Here is an 18943-nt window from a genome sequence, read left to right on the forward strand (position 1 = left end):
CATACAAAGTAGCTATAACAACGTAAATGGAAAGAACGACAAACCAAAAAATTAAAAGTACCTGTAGGGGCAGGCAGCTGGGTGGCTCAGTGGATAAAGAGCCAGGTCTCGAATCGAGAGGTCCTGGGTTCAAATGTGACCTCAGACACTTCCCAACTGTGTGATCCTGGGCAAGTCACTTAATCTCCCCCCCTTTCTCCGCCCCCCCCAAGCCCTTTCCATTTTTTTGCCTTGGAACTGATACTTAGTATTGATTCTAAAGCTGAAGGTAAGAGTTTAAAAAAAGTATATATAATAAAATGACACAGACCAAGTGGGATCTAAAGGAAGAGAGAGAAGACACCCTCAACTTACCCCTTCATGGAGCTGGGAGGTCCACGGGTATCAGACGTTGCACATATTTTTAGACTTGTCTCAATTTCTTCCTCTCTAAAAAATGCTATTTGTCACTCTGGGGGGGGGGGGTGGAGGTGGGAGAGGGGGAGGCAGCCAAGTGACTCAGTGGATGGAATGCTGAGCCTGGAGTCAGAAAGACCCAAGTGTGAATGCAGCCTCAGATACTCACTAGCTGTGTGACCCTAGCCAAGTCACTTAACTTCTGTTTGCCTTAAGCCACTGGAGGAGGAACTGGCAAATCACTCCAGGATCTTTGCCAAGAAAGCCTTCATGGAACCGTAGTAGGGAGATATGGTCCATGGCGGTCACAAATGAATGACGAATTAGCTGCTGGGGAGGGGAAGAAGGAAGGACACACAGGACAGCATACTGATGTATGAAACAGAAAAAAATGGACTGTATCAGTGCTAAGAGATTCTGGAATTCAACAATTCCAGAAATATTGGTTAGGCCCATTCTGTGCATAAGAAATCACGTTAAACATCAGGAAATAAAGGCAGATCCCTAAGATGGTCCTCTTGCTCAATCTTGACTTCTTCCCTAAGGCCCAGGAATTTATGAGTGGGGAATTCCCGTGATTGCCCAACTCAACTGTTATTATTTAGTCTTCTTTTAGTTCTGTCTAACCCTTCATGACCCCATGTGGGATTTTCTTGGCAGAGATACTAGAGAGGCTTGCCATTTCCTTCTCCAGCTCATTTTAGAGATGAGGAAACTGAGGCAAAGAAGGTGACGTGACTTGCCCAGAATCACCTAGCTAGTGTCCGAGGCCAGGCTTGAACTTGGGAAGATGAGTCTTCCTGTGTCCAGGCCCAGAGCTCTCTTGGCTGTGCCATCTAGCGGGCCCTCCAAACTCAACTGAAGCACACCCAAATGAACTCAGTCCTGTTGCATTTACTCGTGCAACTATTGGCACCTGTTTGGTTTGTTCTCATGCTATTAAAATGATATGTTCTAGGTTACTTGGCGCTTTCTACGTCATTTGAATTCCCATCCACGTTATTGAGGTTTTCCTATCTAATAAGTCAGTTATTTATCAAGCGTTAACTATGTTCCACACTGTATTTGGAGGACAAATACAATGACCTGGAATACATACGTAGATATCTGCCAGTCAGCTGTTAAGCTCTGACTATGTGCCAGGCACTGCGCCAACACTGAGTTTAGAGAGAAGAGGCAAAAACAGTTCCTGGCCTCCATGAGCTGCCCTTCTAATGGGGAAGACAACGTGCAAAATATTATTCAGAAAAATGAACATACAGGGTAAATGGAAGATCATTTCAGAGGGAAAGCAATGGGGAGGGGGCGGGAGGAAGGGCTGGGAATGTGCTCCTGCAGAAGCTGGGATTTATAGAGCGCTTTAAGGTTTGCAAAATATCTTGTGAATACTTTATCATTTGACCCTCGCAACTCGGGTAAGCAGGTGTTATTGTTTTCTTCATTTTACAGATGAGGAAACTGAGTCGGAGAGAAGTCAAATGATTTGTCCTGGGTCGCACAGCTAGTGACTGATGCAGGACTTGAACCCATGACTTTCCACTTTCTAACTGCGGGTCTAGAATTCTATAAGATGATAGTTCTATCTTTTGGTTTGGCGCGTGGCACAGTGTTATGCCATCTCGGAGTGCTGGGACCATGGTTTTACTAAGGTCTTTCAATGATGGCCGCCATTTTGGATCGAGAGCATTCATTCCTTTCTGTATTTTTTTATTTTAAACCCTTACCTTCTGTCTTAGAATCGATACTATGGCAAAAGACTGGTAAGGCTAGGCCCAGAGTCACACAGCTTGGAAGCCTCTGAGGCCACATTTGAACCCAGGTCCTCCTGACTCCAGAACTGGCCACTCTTCCCCTGGGCTACCTGGCCCTCCTTTCTGCATTATGCCCTCCAGTTCCTAGATCTACCTCTTCCTCCAGCCGCTTGGACACTTGGGAACCTGGCCTGCCCAGAACTTCACACCCAGACACTTCGGGGCTTCTCTAGCCTTGCCTTGGATTCCTGTAAACAGGCCACCTCCAGCAGGCTGGAGTTCCCCAAGGCGATAACCATTAGACTCGCTCCCTGTTTCACACACAGACCCCTACAGACCCTTTGGCTCTTGCTGCCTCCTCTTTTTTATTTTCAAATCTGAGATGGCCTTAGACGAGTTTTTTCTTTTCAAAAATAATAAAAAAAAAATAAGTGTGGCCAACCCACACTTATATACATAATCTTCTATCTTAGAAAGGATACTAAATATGAGTTCCAAGATAGATGATTGATAAGGGTTAGGCAATGGGGGTAAATGACTTGTCCAGGGTCACAGGGTAGGAAGTGTCTGAGGCCAGATTTAAAGCCATCATTATTGTTGTTATTAATTATTATCATTATTATTTCTCACATGGAACATCGGCGAGGGCGGGGGTCCATATGTATGCATTGTAGGAGTTGCAGAGGACCTCTCACATCCCTTCCCTCTCTGAGCTAGGAAACCAAAAAAAATTCAAGTTAAAGTCCATGTGGGATGAGAGCGTAATGCGGCACTCCCAACAGCAGGTGGCACTCTTCTACCACGAATGAATTGTCCCAGCGGAAGATCACGTGATCTAGTCTAGGGCTTACCAAAGCCGAATCATTGATTAAAGAGCCTGAGAGAAGTTAACGTTGTCCGTATTGGCAGGGGTGGGGGAGGAGGGAGGTTTCCTCTTTCGCTGGTGTGCTGAGCCCCCTTCTCCATGGTGGACCATCTATAGTTTAAGAGTCTTAGGAGGCTGCTTGGGGGGCAGTGAGGGTCACACGGATCAGAAGCAGCTTCCGGATTCCAAGGGGGTCCCTCTGTCATGCTGCCACTAGAATTACAATCAAAACTACTTATTTACAAGGACCAGCAAGTACACAGGTGGTGCAGTGGCTAGAACGCTGGGGCTGGAAGTCAGGAAGACGTCTCTTCCTTTGTTCAAATCCAGCCTCAGACACTTCCTAGCTGTGTGACCCTGGGAGAGTCACTTAACTCTGTTACCTCCGAATCTGTAAAATGAGCTGGAGAAAGAAAATGGCAAACCACTCCAGTATCTCTGCCAAGAATACCCCAAATGGGGTAGAGGACTCACACACAACTGAAAGAAATGACGGCCAAAAGCAAATACAATCCTGTGCCTCAATTGGGTCTTGTTGACATTTAACTTCTTCAAGATGGATGCAAATTACTTTTTAATGTGGAGGTGATTCTTCTTTTTTTATTTGTTTTTATATTTTATATTTTCAGTTTTTTGAATAATGTTTTATTTTTCTCTAATTACATGTCAAAACAATTTTAGGAGGCAGCTGGCTCGCCATGTCTAGAGGAGGGAGGTCCTAAGTTCAAATCTGGCCTCAGATACTTTCTAGCTATGTGACCCTGGGAAAGTCACTTAATCCCCATTGCCCAGCCCTTATCACTCTTCTGCCTTGGAACCAATCCACAGTATTGATTCTAAGGTGGAAGGTAAGGATTAAAAACAAAAAAAAACCCAATTTTTTAACATTCTTTTTCTCAAGTGCTAAGCTCCAAATTCTCTCCCTCCTTCCCTTTCCTGAGATGGTAATTAGATTTATATTTTACATGTATATTCATGAATCAGGAAAACTAAATGGTATCCAGGTTTTCTACCTGGCTGGTTTTCCCTTGCTGTCTAGGAGTGACCATAGAGCCCCATCTGCTATTTTGCTTTTTGGAGAAAGAGAAGAGAAGGGAAGAACAGAAAAGGGAGAGATGAGGAGGGGAAAGTAGTTGGAGTGGTTTGTTCCCAGTGGGGTGGTTTGCATACTTCCAGGATGGTCTGCACCCACTAAAAGTGGGAGATTAAAATGAAAGTCACCAAATGAACAAGTATGTTATGTTCCTCCACAGCAAGTCATACCCATGAGTAGTGGACAGAGAACTAGTCTCAGAACCTGGACTTTTTTTTTTAAAACCCTTACATTCTGTCTTAGAATCAATCCTCTACATTGATCCCAAGGCAGAAGAGAGCAATAAAGGCTAGGCAATGGGGTTAAGGGACTTGCCCAGAGTCACACAGCTAGAAAGTGTTTGAAGCCAGATTTGAACCTGGGACCTCCCATCTCCAGGCCTGGCTCTCTATCCACTGAGCCACCTAGCTGCTCCCACAGTATTGGTTCAAAGGGGGAGAGAAGGTGGGGGGAGGAGGAAGGGGAGAAGGAAGGAAGGAGGGAGGGAAAGAAGGAAGCAAGAAAAGAAAGAAAAGAATCAGCTCTTGGTCAGGAGAACTGGTCCTTTGAATCTGGAAATCCAGAGAGACACTAGAAGAAACCCTGGGAATAGGAGACCTAGGTTCAAATCCTGCCTCTTACAAGTAATCCCCAAATGGTTTGAGGTCCTTCCCCTCCCTGAGGCTGTTAGATCATCTTTAAAAATGGAGCCAATAATACTTCTGATCCTCATTTACTGAATGATGAGAGAAAAGTGTCTTATAAACTCTAAAGTGGTTAACAAATTTGAGTTAGTATTATCCTCCTTTAGTCACCCATATACTGGGCAAGTCACTTATCCTCCCTGTCTCAGTTTCTTCTTCTATAAAATGGAGATAACAATAGCACATGCCCCACAGGGTTGTTTTACAAACTTTAAAGTGCTATATAAAGGGTCACTATTATTAGTATGCAGGGATTTGATTGGTAGTTTGTAGGGATCCCTATATCGAGGGGACTTCCTCCACCCATAGAAGTGGACATCTTTTCTGTAACTTATCTTTAGAACATTGACAGGTGACTTGTCCAGGCTCACACAGCCAGGCTATGTTGAAGGCTGAACTTGAACCCAAGTCTTCTTGGCTTTAAGGACATGCATCCTACCTCTTAATGATTATTACTAGCCTCAAAGTCCTAAAGGGGCAAGAGACGGATGAACTTTTAGTGAGAATTTTTGCCTCTAGAGACAAAATGGGATGGGAGGGGACCCCCCCCCCCCAGAGACAACAAAGCAAGGGCAGGAAGGTGGACAGGGGTGATGAGGAAGGGAGGGTCAAAAGACATAAGTATGGAGGAAAGATGCAGGCAGAGAGAGATATAAAGAGAGAGAATGAGGGGGGAGAGGAAGGAAGGGAGGAGGGGGAAGCAGAAAAGGAAAAGAAAGGAGGGAGGAAGATTGACAGAGAAGAAGGAAAGAGATGAAGAGAGAAGGGAGAGGAGATGGAGCAGCAGGGAGGAATGGAGAAGAGAAGAGGGAAGGCGAGGTGTGGAGGGTTGGAGAGGGAGAAAGGAAAAGGGGAAGCGAATGGAGGGAAGAGGGAGGGGAGATGGGGAAGAAAGAGGAAGAGGATCAGAAGAAATGGAGACGGGAGGGAGGAGTAGAAGAGGGAGAGAGTTAAACAGAAGAGGGGAAGAAAAGCAGAAGAAAGGAGGAGGGGCAGAGAAGGATTAGAGGAAGAGGTAGGAGTGAAGAAAGAGGGTGGAAGGTCCTTGGTTCAAACGTGACCTCAGTCACTTCCCAGCTGTGTGACCCTGGGCAAGTCACTTGGTTCCCACTGCCTCACCCTGGCCGCTCTTCTATCCTGGAACAGATACTATGGATTCTAAGACGGAAGGTAGAGTTAAAAAAAGAAAGAGGGTGGAAAAGGGAGGGAAAGAGAGGACAGAAGAAAAAGAGGATGGAGAATGGGCAGTGTTAATTAATGAGAAGAGCCTTGGGTTTGAATTGCAGCTCTGCTATTTACCTGGGCCCTTATCCTGGTGACTTTTCCTCTTTGGGCCTCAGTTTCCCAGTCTGTAGCAGGAGAGGGGAGGACCGCTTTCGAGCCCCTCTCGTACAGACGCGTTCCCTTTAATGTAGAATCGATCACAGATCGCGTCGGTCCCAACAACTCCCGCTCCGCCTCCCGCTTTCTCCGCGGTTCCCGGTGCGGACTCCCGCCGGGTCCTAGCACCGCCCCCTGCTGGCGGAGGCGAACCCCAAGCCAATAGAGGGCCTTGACTGGGCTGCTGACATCATAGGTCGGAAGCGGAACTGGCCAATGGGGCCTGGGCGCGATCGGGGCTCGCCTCGCCGGGGCTGGAGCGCGGGGGGTTTGACTGGGCCGCCGTCGTTGTAGTGACGGTCCCACGCCGCGGCCGCCGTCAAACGGTTCCGGGCCCCGCACGGTTCCGCCCGCCGTGCCCACCCCCGACCCTGCCGGTCCCGCCCCATCCCTCCTCTCGCCCGGCGCTGGCGCGGCCGCATCCCCATGGCCTTTGCTCCGGTAAGGATGGATCTGCTTGGGCGGGGAGGGTGGGGCGGGGCCGCGGGGATGTGGGGGACAGAGACGGGGCGGACCCCGGGGCTTCGGAGCAACAGCCCCGCCCTGCCCGGGACCGGCGGGGAAACTGAGACCTAGTGTTGCGGGAGGCGGAGGAGGAACTGCCCAATCCTACCTCTTGGACGAGGGGGGAAACTGAGACACAGGCAGCCTAGCGGCATTCCCAGGGACACTCCAAGCAGGAGGGACCGTCGAGTCCAGCTCCCTCGTCCTACAGGGGAAACTGAGGCATAGAGAGGCCAAGGGACTTACCTAAGGTCACTAGGCTGTGAGCCAGAACTCACCAGAGGAGGAGATAGATGTAAGGGGGCACAGGCCAGCCTAGAGTTTTTACAGAGAAGGAAACTGAAGCCTGGAAGTGAGCCCATCATCATTAAGTAAAGACCCACTATGGGGGCAGCTAGGAGGCTCCCGGGATAGAAAACCAGACTTGGAGAGGAAGGTATTGGGTTCAAATTTGGTCCGGTTGTGTGACCTTGGGCAAATCACTTAACTCCCTAGAATCCTTTGGAATCCATACCTAGTATTACTGTAAGACAAAAGCGAGGGTTTATTATTATTTAAGTCTTCTTTTCTGGGACAGCTAGGTAGCACCGTGGATACAGAGATAGAGAGCCAGACCTGGAAACAATAGGTCCTGGGTTTAAATGTGACCCCAGACACATCCTAGCACCATGACCCTGGACACTTCAACCCCAGTTGCCTAGCTCTTACTGCTCTTCTGCCTTGGAACTGATAGGATTTTAAGTGAGAAGGTAAGGGGGAGGGAGAGAAAAGGCCTGCCACATGCCAGGTGCTGTGCTAAGAGCTGGGGCTAGGAATGGAGAAAACAGAGCCCTTGCCCTCAGGGAGCTTACAGTCTTACAGAGGAGACTACATGCAAACAAATATCAACAAAGCAAGCCATAGGCTGGATAAATGGAAGGAATTAGCCAAGAGAAGGCTCTAGAATGAAGAGGAGTTCCTGTACAAGGCAGGATTTTAGCCAGCATTTAAAGGGAGTGGAGGTTCCTTGCCCAAGGACCTTCAATGAGTAGGAGATCTGGGATTCCAAAAACATTTAAGACAAGTGCACTACCATTCCTGGAGATGGGAAGTCCTGGGTTCCAATCTTGGCCTCAGACACTTTCTAGCAGTGTGACCAGGGCAAGGCACTTGACCCCAGTTGTCTAGCCCTTGCCACTCTTCTGTCCTGGAATTAATACTAAAACAGAAGGTAAGGGTTGAAAAAGAAAAAGGCAACTACTTTTGGCTGGAGGGCCAGTGCCAGGGCCGGCCCATTGTTTCCCTCTTAGAAACATTCCCTGGTAGACATTTGTCACATTCTGAGGCTAGGAGGGACCTCATAGAATCGTCTGATTCGGAGCTGGAAGGGCACTTTAGAGTTCTAGTCCGATTCTCATTTTCCAAAGGGGGAAGCTGGTTCTCCGGAGTGGAGCTGCCTTGTTCTATCACTTAGTCAGTGGGAAAGCCCCCCTGTGAACCCAGGCCCTGTTTCCTGGCTCCTCTTTGTGCCTGGAAGTGGCATGCTGGCTCCTTTGCTAGACTATGAGCGTCCTGAGGCCAGGGACTGTTAGTTTCTTGGTGTGTCCCTAGGGATGCACACGCACAGTAAATCCTTGTTGAAAGACCAGAAAATTGGTATCCCTCTTAATGCTATCACACCCAGTTGGAGCAGCAGCTGCAAGCCTTGTCCCCTAGAGGAGCCTCAGATGCAGCCTCCTGCTCAATTCCACCCCAGACTCGGGCTAGAAAGGAACTCGGAGGACTGCTGGATTTAGAGGCTCAGGGGCACTTGGCTGTCACTTTGTCCAAGAGTCTTTAACTCATCTGGGGTCCATGGACTCCCAAGGGCTCTGTACATACATTTCAACAGTCCATGAGCTTGGATTGGAGGGGGGGGGGAGGGAGAATTCATCTTCATTTTCATTCACTCCTCCTTGGAATCTAGCTTGTCACTGGATTATTTAAAAACATGGTTTTAGGGCAGTGAGGTGGCTCAATGGATAGAGAGCTAGGTCCTGGATTCAAATGTGGCCTCGGACACTTCCTAGCTGTGTGACCCTAGGCAAGTCACTTAACCCCAGTCACCTTGCCTTTGCCACTCTTCTGCTTTGGAACCCATCTTTAGTAGCGATTCTAAGATAAGGGTTTAAAACAAAATAAAACAAGGTTCTGAGGAGGGCAGCAAAGGCAGCACCAGATTCTGCCAAAGGGTGAGAAAGGGCAGGTCTGTCTGAATGGATTCGTTTATGCCAACCACCTCTCTCGGGGGGAGTCTGAAGGAAAGGCTGGGAATTGTTTTAGCTAGAACTGAAAAGGAGGGGACCTTGTTATTTCTTTGGTTTTTGAGCTGTTTCCATAGGAGGGAGATTTGGTCCTGCTCCTTAGCCCTTCAGATCCTCTTGTCAAAGGTGAAAATTGTTGGTGAGTTTCTTGTTCATTTGTTTAAGTGGAGAGGATTGACATTCAGCTACCAGTGTGACCTTGGGCTAGTCAAGGAGCCTCTCTAGCCTCAGTTTACCCATTTGTAAAATGAAAGATGTGGCCTAGAGGGCCTTTAAGGTTCCTTCCAGCTCTGAATTGATGGTGCTACTCTTAATTAGCTCCAAAGCTAAGAGCTGAAAGAGGCCTCGGAGGCCATTTAGTCCAACCCCTTCATTTTAGAAAGAAACCAAGGCACAGAGAGAAATGAATGACCCCAGGGCTTCTTCATTCCAAAGCCCAGGGTCCCATATCCACTACACCTCCTTCTCACCTCCAGTTTTCCAACAGAAGGCTGGCTTTGAGGGTGGAAGCTGCCCATTTGCTTACCTTTGTAAGGCTTCCACTGATTTGTGAACTGTAGGGCTTAGGAGGAGGAGGGGATGAGGGGGGTTCACCTGCCTACTGTTGCTCCTCCTTTGACCAGTGACGTCATGGGGGGGTCTTGACTTGCTCTGAACAGGATATGAGTGAGGCAGAGTGGCCCCTCCCTCTCCCAGAGTCAGGAGGGCTGCTGGTGGCCCCTGCCATGGGCTCCCCAACCCTGGGCCCTCCACAGCGTCTGCTTTAGCCCCCTTCTGTCGGCTCCCCAACCCGAGCCAGTGACCTTACCCCGATGGTGGCAGGTGCTCCCTGGGAGAGGCTGACAGCAGAGGTGGCCGCCCCCCTCCACCTGTTGGCTAGCCGCTCCTCCCCTGGCCAGTGGGCCACTGAAAGGGGAATTTCATTTCCTCCCTGAAATGGGGCACCGCCCTTTGACCCCCTGCCGGCCTGTCCTTCCAGGAGGATCCCATTTTGGAGCGTTATTTCAAAGGCCATAAAGCTGCAGTGACCAGTGTGGACTTCAGCCCCAGTGCCAAAAGACTTGGTAAGTGGCACAAACCCCCTCCCCCTTTTTTGTTTTCTTTGTAATCCTCATTCACATGGAAAGGTGACCAGGCTGCAGGGGTTAGGGTCTGGTCTCATGCACTCACTGGCTGTGGGACCCCGAGCAAGATCCTTACCCGCTCTCTGCCTCAGTTTCCTCATCAGCTCCAAATTAGGCTTTGGGGCCACTTACTCTGACCTTGCTTATGGAGACACTTTCCCTGTGCCTCAGTTTCCTCACCTGCAATGTGAGGGGTTTGTATTTGCTCCCGAAAAGGGCCGCCAGTTTGAGACCCACGAACTTGACTTGACTCAGCCCGGAGATTTCCGGCCGAGGGTGGGATGGACCTTGGGAGGCCAGGGTTGGGGTGGAGGTAGGGAGGGCTGGTCCCTCGGGGTCCAGTTCCGAAAAGCTCCTCCCCAGTCCAGTGCTGGCGCCTGCCCGGCCCAAGTGGGGAAGAGGGGGCGCCCCCACCCCCCCTGCAGCTGGAGGCGCGGCTTGGGGAGGGATCAGGCTCCGAGGAAGGCGGGTTTCTGGGGCCCAGCCGCGCCTGCGTGGGTGTGAGAGTGCCCGGGGAGGGAGCGTGTGCCCTGAAGTTGCCGGGCGCTCTGGAGGAAGTAGTGAGCCCGGGAGTTTTGGCTCAGGCGCGCTGCGCCTGGGGCGGCCCAGGCCCCGCCCAGCGGCTGCACAAACTTTTCCGCTGGGCCGGGCTGGGAAGAGAGGCAGCGGCTGCTGCTGCAGCAGCAGCAGCGGCAGCACCACCGGCTCTGGCACCAGCACCGGCACCGCACCGGCGCCAGCCATGAAGGTGCGCGTCCAGGCCAGGTGGGCTTGGCTCAGCAAGGGTTGCGTGCTGCTGGGCGCCCTCACGGTGGCCTACGTAGTGCTGGAGCTGTCCGTGGCCTCGCTCCGGGGCGCCCCTTCTGGGCACAGCCTCACCCCCAGCAGGTGGGACAGCCCGCAGGAAGACCTGGCGCAGCCCTTGTACAAGAAGCCCCCGCCCGACCCCGGGGCCCTGGGCGAGTGGGGAGAGGCCAGCCACCTCCAGCTGCAGGGGGACACGGAGAAGCAGCAGGCGGAGGAGCTCACCGAGAAGTATGCCATCAACATCTACCTGAGCGACAGAATCTCCCTGCACCGCCACATCCGGGACGACCGCATGTACGAGTGCAGGCTCAAGACCTTCGACTACCGCAGGCTGCCCACCACCTCGGTCATCATCGCCTTCTACAACGAAGCCTGGTCCACCCTCCTGCGCACCGTCCACAGCGTCCTGGAGACGGCCCCCGCCGTCCTGCTCAAGGAGATCATCCTGGTGGACGACCTGAGCGATAAAGTGTATCTGAAGGCTCAGCTGGAGACCTACATCAGCAGCCTGCAGCGAGTGCGCCTCATCAGGACCAAGAAGCGCGAGGGGCTGGTCCGAGCCCGCCTCATCGGAGCCACCTTCGCCACCGGGGAGGTCCTCACCTTCCTGGACTGCCACTGCGAGTGCAACCAGGGCTGGCTGGAGCCGCTGCTGGAGAGGATCGGCCAAGACGAGTCCGTGATCATTTGTCCCGTCATAGACACCATCGACTGGAATACCTTCGACTTCTACATGCAGGAGGGGGAGCCTGTGATCGGGGGCTTCGACTGGCACCTGACCTTCCAGTGGCAGCCCGTCCCCGAGCACGAGAGGAGGCGATGGCGATCCCGAACGGACCCCATCAGGTCCCCCGTCATGGCCGGAGGGCTTTTTGCCGTCAGTAAGAAGTATTTCGAGTACCTGGGCACTTACGATACCGGCATGGAAGTGTGGGGCGGGGAGAACCTGGAGCTGTCGTTCAGGGTCTGGCAGTGCGGAGGGGCGCTGGAGATTCACCCCTGCTCCCACGTGGGGCACGTCTTCCCCAAGCGAGCCCCCTACGCCAGGCCCAATTTCCGGCAGAACACGGTGCGAGCCGCCGAGGTGTGGATGGACGACTACAAGGAGCACTTCTACAATCGCAACCCCTTAGCGAGGAAGGAAAGTTACGGGGACGTTTCCGAGAGAAAACTATTACGAAAACGCTTGAATTGCAAGAGTTTTGACTGGTATTTGAAAACCGTGTTTCCCGCCTTGCGGGTGCCGGAGGATCGCCCGGGCTGGCACGGCGCCATTCGCAGTGTGGGCATCTCCTCGGAATGCCTCGATTACAAAGCTCCGGAGCGGGACCCCACCGGAGCTCACCTCTCCCTCTTTGGCTGCCACGGACAAGGAGGCAATCAGTTCTTCGAGTACACCCTCAAGAAAGAGTTCCGGTTTAGTGTCCAGACGGAATTGTGCCTCGTCGGCCCGAAGCAGAAAGATGCCGTTGGAATGCAGTACTGCCCCAAGGAGGGGGCTCCTGTTCCCGAAGAGATGGTTTGGCATTTTAAAGAAGATGGAGCCATCTATCATCCCCAGTCTGGCCTGTGTCTCAGTGCTTACCGGACAGCGGAAGGGCGGCCTGATGTACACATGAGAACTTGTGACAGTGGAGAGAAGAATCAGATTTGGAGGTTTGAGAAATAGAGGGGGGGCTGGGCGGGAGCAGCCTCACTGGAGACCGTATCTTGTTAAAAAGTCATTTGAATGTTGATGGAGATTGGAGATCCTTCCAGGAAAGGTGTTTCCCCACATCATCTAATGCCTGAAAACTGGTGGTGGGCCCAGGACCACTTTTCCTGTTAGTAGGTGCCTTATGGACCGACTTCATTTTCTAAGCCAGGCCTACTCCTTATGGGGAGAGCCCCAGAGGCTTTAAGTTCCCAACCTACAATTCAAGAAATCAAATATCAGCTGTGTGAGATACGGCTTAGAGTAATGCATAAAGCACTGCCATTTGAAGAACTTTGCAGTGTGATTACACTAAGACTGGCCCGGTAAATATAAGATTTTTATTTCAAGCATCAATTTGAACTTTCAAGTGATTTTGTTGTCATAGAGGTGGAAGAGTCCATTATTCACCTTTGGTTTTTGTTTTTCAAACCCTTATCTTCTTAGAATCTGTACTAAGTAGGGTGATAAGGGCTAGGCAGTGGGGGTTAAGTGACTTGCCCAGGGTCACCCACCTAGCATCATTAGCCTTTCTTTGCTTGGGAAACCACAGTTCTAGAGCAGAATTGGGTTATTAAATGATGCCATTTAATGCTGGACATCTCAAGAAATCTCTAGGTGTCTGGGGAAAATGGAGAGGTGTCTCAAGTTTTTCTCCGGGGTGCATTTGCCTGGTGCCTATTAGAACCACTCACTGGGACTTGATTAAGAAATCCCAGTGAAGACTCTTATACACATATCCACAAGCTCATTCTTTTGATGCACTTTTTTTCATTTCATAAATAGAAGAGAATCAAAGCAGTTATTCCTCTTCCCCTTTTGGGTTAATATTTAATCATTTAAAGTAAACCCAGAGGAAATGGCCCCAAAACAAAGACCAACAATATTTACATGATTATGTGAAAGAAAATACAGTTTGACCAAAATATCTGTAGCACTCTTCTCCTTATGGTTATGTTAGGAAAATAACATTACTTCTTAGCACCGCAGTCTTCCAATCATTTTCCATCTTTTCCTAATGCAGATGTAAATGTCGTTGAGCCACATACCTCTCAACCATGAAGCTTGAAAAGGTTTTGGTTTGTTCTTTTTCTTTCTTTCTTTTTTTTTTTTTTAAATGAGCTGAGCTCAATTAAACTTCTATGTTTTGGTTGGGGGATGAATGTTAGCTGTAGTTAGCTAGTCACTGTGTTTATGTGCTTTTGATAACTGTTGAATAAACTATTTTTTAATGGATGAGGAATGAGAAATGTTTCCCAAACTCCCTTATTTGAGAAGCAATGCAGCTTTGAAAGTGAGATTTGGGTGATCACAAAAACTTGCTCTTTTAATTTGTCTTGTTTCTGTGAGACTAAGCAACATGACAGTAAAAGTTCTTTGTTCATAAAGAACCAATATAGACAAAATTTTCAAACGAGGCTCATACCTCATTTTGTTTTTTTTTAAGTAGTTTATCAACTCACTTGGGGGGATACCACTATCCAACCTTCACTCTCCAGGCTGCCTTCAGGACATCATTTTGCTTGCAACACTTCCAGCTCTCAAGTGTACAGTGACACCTAAGGGAAACTGAGCTCTTCAGCTTCTAAACTGCCGGGCCATTTGACAAGGCAATTTCTGGTAACTAGCTGTTCTAGCCAAGGGAAGCCCTGGAGGAATGGCTTCTAGGTATGAAGAGGGAATAACCTTATGGAAAGAAACTTGAGGTCCGTGACGGAAGCCGAGAAAGGGTGCTTGCCTCTCTGGTGGTGTGCCATTAGTGGAGAACTCTGAGCAGGGGATCTAGGACCAATTTATTAAATGCCCATTAATGTGCCAGACACCAGTGCACTGGGCTTTGGGGGTTCCAGGACAAAAGTGAAACAAACTGGAGGGGCCATCCTTGACTAACCTTAGCAGAGCGCAGCTCTCTTGTTGTGTGTGACATGCTGGAAATTCCATGCGCCCAGACACTGGCTAAAGTCAAATGTAAATGATTATTGTTGTTGTTGACTACCTGAAGTTTGGGTTTCTCGGCACCATCTGTCTCCTGTGCCTGGACAGCTCAAGCTCTCTCGTGACTGTTTAAGTCAGTCTTTCTGCTTGATAGTGGCTCTGGTGAAGTTTTTGATGAGATAGGAATCTGAAACTCTGGGTCAGATTGAGAGTGTGAACTGTGTATGAACAGTGTGGGCTTCAGATTTCTACACTAACCTCCATTAAAATGGAGAAACTCGAGGCAGGCATTTTTAAGGATGAGGACATGCACCTGAAGACATATTTGCTTGCAGATGAATTTAGTTTACCCAGAAGGATCCAATCCTTCTGGGAAAGAAAGACAAAGAAATGTATGTTGGCAAAGAAAACTTTCCTTGGTTGAAGACAAGAGGAAATTAAATGGTCTATATGTTTGTTTTGTTTGTTTGTCAATGAAAATTTGTTCTTTGGCCTTTGAGTTGCTCTTTTGAATATTTGTGAAAGAATGTTGAGGTGTTTTAATCTGTTGTATAAAGTGAACAAATGGCTCTCTGTGATCACTTGGAATGTGGATCCATCTTTTTTTTCCTCTAATGGTTTTTAAAGTGATATTGGAGGGGACAGTTGGGTGGCTCGGTGGAATTGAGAGCCAGGCCCAGAGATGGGAGGTCCTGGGTTCAAATCTAGCCTCAGACACTTCCTAGCCTTGTGACCCTGGGCAAGTCATTTAACTCCCATTGCCTACCCCTTACTGCTCTTCTACCTTGGAACCAATATGTAATATTGATTCTAAGATGGAAGGTAAGGGTTTAAAAATAAAGTGATATTGGAGGAAATGAAATAAACTGTGAGGGGGGGGGATAGAAGCAGGTGTTTTGATTTACTTTCATAGGTTCAGCTGCCACTGAAAGCCATCATTGATAGGGTAATTTTGGTTTCTAATTCTCTTATTCATTCATTCATTCATTCATTCATGATAAATATTTATTATGTCCCTGCTATGACCCAGACCCTGTGCTAAGCTCTGGGGAAATAGGAAGAGGCAAAAGACAGTCCCTGCCCTCAAGGAGCCTACAATCTGTTGGGGGAGATAACACAAAAACAAATCTATACAAAGCAAGCTAGCCACAGGATAAATGGGAAACCATGAAGAAAGGGAGGGCTTCCCGTAGATGGAGTTTGAGTTGGGACTTAAAAGAAGCCAGGGCAGTCAGTAGCCAAATTAGAGAAGGGAGAGCGTTTCAGGCATGGAGACAGCCCGAGAGAATGCCTGAAGCCAAGAGATGGCGTGTCTTGTCCGGTGTCACAGGATCAAGGAGTACATGTCAAGGTATCAGGTGTAGGAAGCCTGGAAAGGTAGGAGAGGGCTCAGTTCTGAATTTTGAAGGCCAAATGGAGAATTTTGTATTTTATCCTGTAGGGAGCCATAGGAGTTTGACATGTGAGGAGGTGACAGCATCAGATCTGCACTGTGGTGGCCAAATAGAGGATGGATCTGAGTGGGGAGAGACCTGAGGCAAGCAATCCCACCATTCAGCTGTTTATTGCAATAATCCAGGCATGGAGTGACGAGGGCCTGTACTAGAGTGGTGGCAGTGTCAGGAGAGAAGGGAATATGTATATATGAGGGATACTGCAGAGGGGAAATCCACAGGCCTTGGCAACAGGTTGGATATGAGGGTGGAGGGAGTGGGAAATAGTGAGGCCAAGATGACTTAGGTTGTGAGCATGAGAGACTGGAAGGATGGTGTTGCCTGCTATAGTAATAAGGAAGGTGGAGGAGAAAGATAATGAGTTCTGTGTGGGACACATTGAGTTTAAGATGTCTACTGGACATCCAGTTCTAGTTATCTGAAAGCCTGTTGGAGAGGCAAAATTGGAGGTCAAGGGAGACACTGCGGCAGGAAAGGTAGATTTGAGAATCATCAGCATAAAGAGTGTCATTAAATCCATGGGAGCTGATGAGATCACCAAATAAAGTAGTAGAGAAGGAGAAGCAAACAGGACCCTGGACAGAACCCTCAGGGCCACCTACAATGACAGCGGGGTGATCTGGAGGAAGCTCTAGCAAAGGATGGACAGAGAAGGAGTGGTCAGATAAGGAGGAGGAAAACCAGGAGAGTGGCATCCCCAGAAAAGCAAGGAAGAGAGAGTGGCCAGCAGTGTCTAAGGCTGCAGAGGGGTGACGAAGAATGAGAACTGAAAAAGGGCCATTGGATTTGGCAGCTAGGAGATCAATAGTAATCCTTTATAGAGAGCAATTTTGGTAAAATGACAAGTCATTTTTTAAGAATGAGAGGAGAGAGTAAGAGAAGCCTTTTCAAGGAGTTTGTCTGCAAAAGGTAGCAGAGAAATGAAGATAGTTATTGGGTACTGAAGGATCAAGTGAGGGCTTTTTCAAGCTAGGGTAGATGTGGGCTTGACTGTAGGCAATAGGAGAAGAGGCGGGAGACAGAGAAAGATTGAAAATAAGTGCAATCTGTGGGAGGAGCCAAGATGAAATGGGATCTGTGAAATATAGGGCAGTTAGGTTTTCTGATTTTCTAAGACATTGTTAATCACTCATTAATTATTGAGTGCCTACTGTATGTCCTCCATGGTATACTGAGTGGTGCCCTCTGTTGTATTTACAGGGTGGGATCTTGCCTTATTTGCATTTGTATCTCAATCCTTTCACTGTCCCTTGCACACAGTAGGCATTCAGCAAATGTTAAAATGAATGATTAACATTCCAGCTTTTTGATAAATGACCCTCTAGGAGCCCAGTGCCAGCATTATGCTTACCAGTCTTGAGCCTCGAGTTTCATGGATTGGGAGGGGTAGTTTTTCTCCTTCTCCTTTTCCTTTTCTAATAAAAAAGGCTTTTCATTAGACAGTTCATAGACCCTTGGATGTGGCCTTTGGTGTGGGGCAAGGGGCAAGAAGAGGGGTGGTGACCAGAGAGAAAGCAGGAGGGCAAGGAGGGAGAATAGAGAAAATCGCTGCACGCATCACCATCACATGGGCTTCCTAAATTAAAAAAAATTTTTTTCCAGATTACATGTTGAGACAATGTACAGTAATCATTTTCTGAAATTATACAATCTCTGCTCTCTTCCTTCCACCTTTCCCTCTGCGCTCCCCAAGTCTGCAGGTAATATGATATAGGTTGCACATGAATCACCATTACTTGGTAAATACAGAAAGAGCTGATAAGGCTCAGTAAAAAACAAACCCTCCAAAAAGGCTTTTCATTAGACAATTCATAGACCTTTGGATGTTGCCTTTGGGGTAGGTAAGGAGAGGGATGGCAGCCAGAGACAAAGCAGGAGGGCTGGGAGGGAGAACAGAGAAAATACAGTCAGATGCAGGTGGGCTTGGCTTCCTAGAGAATTAAGGGCACCATCACCCAGCCTCTCTCCAGGGCCCCAGGATGCAGAAGAATTCCTGTAGCAGGAAAGGAGCTCCTCAACTAAATAGTTTGGGGTCTGCCGCCCAGGGTCCCCAGGACTCCTTTTTTTTTTTTTTAAATTCTGTCTTAGTATCAATACTAAGTATCAATTCCAAGGCAGAAGAATGGTAAGGGCCAGGTATTTGGGGTTAAGTGACCTTTCCAGGGTCACACGGCTAGGAATTATTAGACTAGATTTAAATCCAGGATCTCCCATCTCCAGGCCTGGCACTCTTATCAAAATCAATATTCTTTGGATTTGATTGTTCAAACACATATGACTCTACCTAACTCTTCTCACTTAGCCTACATTTCTCCATTTTGTTCATTAAACTATCAAAAGATTTTTTGTCAAGTGCCTACTGAAATCCAGATGTACTGTGTCATCCCCTTAATCGATCGACCTAGTCACCTCACCAAAAAACAAAATAAAATTGCTTTGGTATATCACTCATTCTTAGAAACCTCTATGCTGACTGTGAGTGAGCACTGCTTCCCAATTCTAAGTGTTCACACACAATGTATTTAATAATCTGCTCTACATGTAGAAAATGGGGACACCGTGAAGTGACCTAACCATTTTGGAGAACAGCAATTCCACCATTGAGTCTATTTCCCAAGGGGATCAGAGATAAAGAAAAAGACCTCAATGTTCCAAAATGTTTAGAGCAACTCTTTGTGGTGGCAAAGAACTGGAAATTGAGGGGTTGCCCATTAATTGGGGAATGGCTGAACAAGTCGTGGTTTATGGTTGTAATGAAATACTACTGTGCCATAAGAAATGATGAGCTGCGTAATTTTATTTTGTTGACTGGTTTTTAAAAAATCCTTACTTTCTGTTTTAGTAACAACTCTTAAGACCGAGGGGCAAAGGCTAGGTGTCTTGTCTAGGATCACACAGCTAGGAAGTGTCTAAGGCCAGTTTTGAACCCAGATCCTCTTGACTTTAGGGCTGCCATTTTATTCAGTGTGCCACCTA

The 18943-nt window shown here is 48.4% G+C and overlaps 2 protein-coding genes across 2 annotated transcripts in view; both read left to right on the forward strand.

Annotated features, from left to right (window-relative positions):
- Positions 1-10820: 10820 nt before the first annotated feature.
- Positions 10821-12554, forward strand: GALNT4 (polypeptide N-acetylgalactosaminyltransferase 4). Its single transcript, XM_044678087.1, has one exon. It carries the CDS (start codon positions 10821-10823, stop codon positions 12552-12554), a length of 1734 nt encoding a protein of 577 aa, XP_044534022.1.
- A 295-nt stretch (positions 12555-12849) lies between these two features.
- Positions 12850-18943, forward strand: part of POC1B (POC1 centriolar protein B) — a 94247-nt gene continuing 88153 nt past the window's right edge. Inside the window, exon 1 of the mRNA XM_044678088.1 lies at positions 12850-12904. The gene's annotated coding sequence lies outside the window, so the exon portion shown is untranslated. The remainder of the gene's footprint in view (positions 12905-18943) is intronic.

This window comes from Gracilinanus agilis, chromosome 5, assembly GCF_016433145.1.
Source record: "Gracilinanus agilis isolate LMUSP501 chromosome 5, AgileGrace, whole genome shotgun sequence".
Classification (NCBI taxonomy): domain Eukaryota; kingdom Metazoa; phylum Chordata; class Mammalia; order Didelphimorphia; family Didelphidae; genus Gracilinanus; species Gracilinanus agilis.

What these genes read in the sequence shown, in the direction of transcription:
- GALNT4 (XM_044678087.1), top strand. Translation starts at nt 10,821, where the DNA reads ATGAAGGTGCGCGTCCAGGCCAGGTGGGCTTGGCTCAGCAAGGGTTGC.